We start from the raw sequence: 4,831 nt of genomic DNA, 5'->3' as shown, positions 1-4,831 counted from the left end.
CGGGTCCGGGCTGGGGATTCGAACCCGCCACCTTAGGTGTACGTGGCTGGCGCCTTAGCGGGTTGAGCTATAGGCACCGAGCCTAGTATGTATTTTTTAGGAGGGATTTTTGTGTTTGTATTCATAATGGCATATTGGTCTATAGATTTTGTGGTATCTTTGTCTTGCTTTAGTGTCAGGAAAATGCTGGCCTCATAGAATGTGTCTGGAAGTGTTCAGTCCTCTTGATGTACATATTTTTGGAATAGTTTGAGGATTGCCATTGATTCTTCTCTAAATATTTGGTAGAATTCACCACTAAAGCCATCTGATCCTGGGAGATTTTTGACTACTGATTCAATCAATCTCTACTTTTTTTTTTTTTTTTTTTTTTGAGACAGAGCCTAAGCTGTCACCCTGGGTAGAGTGTTGTGGCATCACATCTCACAGCAACCTCCAACTCCTGGAATTAAGTAATTCTCTTACCTCAGCCTCCCAAGTAGCTGGGACTACAGGTGTCTGCCACAAAGCCTGGCTGATTTTTTTGGGTTGCAGCCGTCATTGTTGCTTGGCGGGCCTGGGCTGGATTTGAACCCGCCACCTTGGGTGTACGTGGCTGGTGCCTTAGCCACTTGAGCCGCAGGCACCAAGCCCATTTCGGTGATTTTAAAAAGTATATTCACAGAATTTTGCAACCATCACTACAGTTACTTTTAGAACATTGATTATTTTCTAAATCAATTACCCCCCTCTCCAAATCTTAAAAGTTCCAAAATTCAGGGCTTATAGAAATAAGTTAAAGAATATTAGCTAATGACGGCAACATCAGGACCTAAAGAAGTGTAAGTTATTTTCCATTGGTATGAATGTAATGAAACAATATTATCTCCTTGAGTACTTTTGAGAAGAAACTAAAGGTTTATGCTTTTCTCTGTTGTATCTATGAATGATGTTGTCTTTGGTTTCCCAGTGATGATCTCCTTGGAAAAAGTGAAAGTGTTTAACCAGCACCTTGTACTAGAGTTTAGTGCTCCTACCTTTGTGAAAATGGATAATAATCTTTCCTGAATGTGAAGTTGGCAAAATACCCTTAATTGCTGCAAACATTCTCAGTAGGTAATCGGCAGGGCTTGCTTAGTGTTAAATGTTCCGACAAGGGCCACATTTTAAAAGTTCTGTCTTTGTGAGGATTACTTTAATGATCAGTCCTAAATTAAAAGCTCAGATGAGTTATTTTCTGTTGAAGTAAAGGGAACACGAAGGTGTCATATGGCTGTTGTAACCTGGTCTTCTGTGAGCAAAGATATGATGTGTAATAGAAGAAAAGAACTATCAATATTAATCATAAATACTTTGAAGAGGCTGGGTGCAGTAACTCATGCCTTTAATCCAGCACTTTGGAAGGCCCAGGCAGGAGCATCACTTGAGACTAGTGGAGACCAGTGAGGACTCAGGCATAGTAAGACCCAGGCTCTGCAAAAAATGTATTTTAAAGGCTGGGCACAATAGCTTACTTATTGTGGGAGGCTGAGGCGGGTGGATTGCTTAAGCTCAGAAATTTGAGACCAGCCTGAGCAAGAGCGAGACCCTGTCTCTAAAAAATAACTGGGCGTTTGGCAGGCACCTGTAGTCCCAGCTACCTGGAAGGCTGAGGCAAGAGGATCACTTTTTTGAGCCCAGGAGTTTGAGATTGCTGTGAGCTTTGATGTTACAGCACTCTGCCCAGGGTGACAGTGAGACTCTGTCTCAAAATATATATATAAATATATTTTAAAATATCCAGGTATAGTGTTATGGGCTTGTAGTACCAGCTACTTGGAAGGCTGAGGCAGGCAGATTGTTTCAAAGCTGCTGTGAGCTATGATACAACTGAACTCGAGCCCTAGCAACAGAGGGAGATGCTGTCTCAAACACTTAAACAAAAAATTTTTTTACAGAGAAATCTTGCATTTTACTGGAAGGAAACTGAGGCCTAAAGAAGGTAAATGATATGACTAAGGAGTCACAGTTAATGGCAGAAGTAGACTAAATTCTAGCATTTGAATTTGAGTTTGTAATCCCTATTTTTAGGAAAGCTATCATGTACCCACATAACTAAAATAGCCTTTGGAAGACTGTGTTTCATTCTTCATTTTAACCTGCAAATTCCAAATGAGGCCCAATTTATGTATTATATATCATTCTGTAATTCTGTGAATGTTATTTAGAATTATGGATCTAATTATTTCTTTTATGAAAGCATTTATTGTTTTTAGATTATAATGTTTTTGATTATCACTTTAGAAAATGTGAAAATAAAGAAAAAATAACTATGTGCTAGGTAATAATTACATATATCTACAGAAATAGCCAAATCTCTTTAATGAAACTAAAGAGATGTACATTTATGTTTCACTTTTTTCTCTCAAGATTATTATTATTTGCTTTTCATCTAATATTTTATACCTCTAAATTTTTCTAATTTCTTGTTTTGTTGATTTTTTCTTTTTGCCTTCCTCCCCATAGATCTTGAGCCAGATGATTGTGCATCCATTTACATCCTTAATGTAGATCCACCTCCATCTACTTTAAACTCACCATTTTGCTTACCACATCATGGATTAACGTCTCACTCTTCTGTTTTGTCTCCATCGTTTCCGCTCCAAGGTCACAAAAATTATGAAGGAACTTGTGAGATTCCTGAATCTAAATATAGCCCATTAGGTGGTCCTAAACCTTTTGAGTGCCCAAGTATTCAAATTACATCTATCTCTCCAAACTGTCATCAAGAAATAGATGCACATGAAGATGACCCACACATAAATGATCCAGAAAGGGAATATTTAGAAAGGCCTTCTAGAGATCATCTCTATCTTCCTCTAGAGCCATCCTACCGGGAGTCTTCCCTTAGTCCTAGTCCTGCCAGCAGCATCTCTTCTAGGAGCTGGTTCTCAGATGCGTCTTCTTGTGAATCTCTTTCACACATTTATGATGATGTGGATTCTGAGTTGAATGAAGCTGCAGCCCGGTTTACTCTTGGATCCCCTCTGACTTCTCCTGGTGGCTCTCCAGGAGGCTGCCCTGGAGAAGAATCTTGGCATCAACAGTATGGACTTGGACACTCCTTGTCACCCAGGCAATCTCCTTGCCACTCCCCTAGATCCAGTATCACTGATGAGAATTGGTTGAGCCCCAGGCCAGCTTCAGGACCTTCATCGAGGCCCACTTCTCCTTGTGGGAAGCGGCGGCACTCCAGTGCTGAAGTTTGTTATGCTGGGTCTCTTTCACCCCATCATTCACCTGTTCCTTCTCCTGGTCACTCCCCTAGGGGAAGTGTAACAGAAGATACCTGGCTCAATACTTCTGTCCATAGTGGATCAGGCCTTGGCCCTGCACTTTTTCCATTTCAGTATTGTGTAGAGACTGATATCCCTCTGAAAACAAGGAAGACTTCTGAAGATCAAGCTACCATATTACCAGGAAAATTAGAGCTCTGTTCAGATGATCAAGGGAGTTTATCACCCTCCCGGGAGACTTCAATAGATGATGGCCTTGGATCTCAGTATACTTTAAAGAAAGATTCAGCTGGTGACCAATTTCTTTCAGTTCCTTCACCCTTTACATGGAGCAAACCAAAGCCTGGCCACACCCCTATATTTCGGTGAGTTGATGGAAATGGCTGCTGGTTGTTTTTTATGCTTATGGGTCATTGGCGGCATGTTATTACATTATCTATATGCAATGGTGTGACCATTTCTCTTCTTCCCATTTTTAGAAAAAATTTCTGGCATATAGATAACTTAACGTTTATATTTTCATTTGTATTTACATGGGTTAAATATAATTTTTAAAGTGTATAAATAATGAATTATAGATAGTAATAAATTCTACTTAGGAATCCTTAGAAGGAATTTTCTTTTTTTTTTCCTTTTTTTTTTTGAGACAGACTCTTCACTTTATCGCCCTTGGTATAGTGCCGTGGCATTACAGCTCACAGCAGCCTCCAATTCTTGGGCTTTTTAGCTGGAACTATAAGTGCCTGCCACAATACCCAGCTATTTTTTGTTGCAGTTTGACTGGGGCCAGGTTCAGACCCGCCACCTCGGTATATGGGGCTGGTGCCCTAACCACTGAGCAACAGGTGCCACCCCCAGAGGGAATTTTCTTAAAACTAGGAAAGTTTTATGTATTTCTTGGTATGCAAAAAGAATGAAAAAAAGTTTTATTTAAGGTGGATTATCGTATAAATTAATTTTTTTTTTGAGACAGAGTTTCACTTTGTCGTATATGGCAACAGGTGCCACCCCCAGAAGGAATTTTCTTAAAACTAGGAAAGTTTTATGTGTTTCTTGGTATGCAAAAAGAATGAAAAAAAAGTTTTATTTAAGGTGGATTATAGTATAAATTAATTTTTTTTTTTTGAGACAGAGTTTCACTTTGTTGCCCTCTGTAGAGTGCTATGGTGTCACAGCTCATAGCAACCTCCAGCTCTTGGGCTTATGATTCTCTTGCATCAGCCTCCCAAGTAGCTAGACTGCCCCAGCTACTGTGGCATCACAGCTCACAGCAGCCTCCAATTCCTGGGCTTTTTAGCTGGAACTATAGGTGCCTGCCACAGCACCCAGCTATTTTTTGTTGCAGTTTGGCTGGGGCTGGGCTTGGACTTGCCACCCTTGGTCACCCTCGCCACTGAGCCACAGGTGCTACCTTAAATTTCTAATAAAAATAATTGGGGGCTCGGCGCCTATAGCTCAACCGGCTAAGGCGCCAGCCACGTACACCTAAGCTGTCGGGTTCGAATCCCCAGCCCGGACCCGCCAAACAACGATGATGGCTGCAACCAAAAAATAGCCGGGCGTTGTGGCGGGCGCCT

At 40.9% G+C, this 4,831-nt stretch overlaps 1 protein-coding gene across 1 annotated transcript in view; it reads left to right on the top strand.

Annotated features, from left to right (window-relative positions):
* Positions 1-2,465: 2,465 nt before the first annotated feature.
* NFATC3 (nuclear factor of activated T cells 3) overlaps positions 2,466-4,831 on the top strand; it is a gene marked incomplete at its 5' end in the record, with an annotated part of 113,526 nt that continues 111,160 nt past the window's right edge. The window contains one exon of the mRNA XM_023518917.1: positions 2,466-3,619. Within this exon, the coding sequence (XP_023374685.1) occupies positions 2,466-3,619 (1,154 nt within the window). The remainder of the gene's footprint in view (positions 3,620-4,831) is intronic.

Source organism: Otolemur garnettii, unplaced genomic scaffold (genome assembly GCF_000181295.1).
Source record: "Otolemur garnettii isolate 467f Iridium unplaced genomic scaffold, OtoGar3 scaffold00151, whole genome shotgun sequence".
NCBI lineage: Eukaryota > Metazoa > Chordata > Mammalia > Primates > Galagidae > Otolemur > Otolemur garnettii.
Note: the sequence above shows the minus strand (reverse complement) of the source record. Positions and strands in the feature narration are given on the sequence as shown.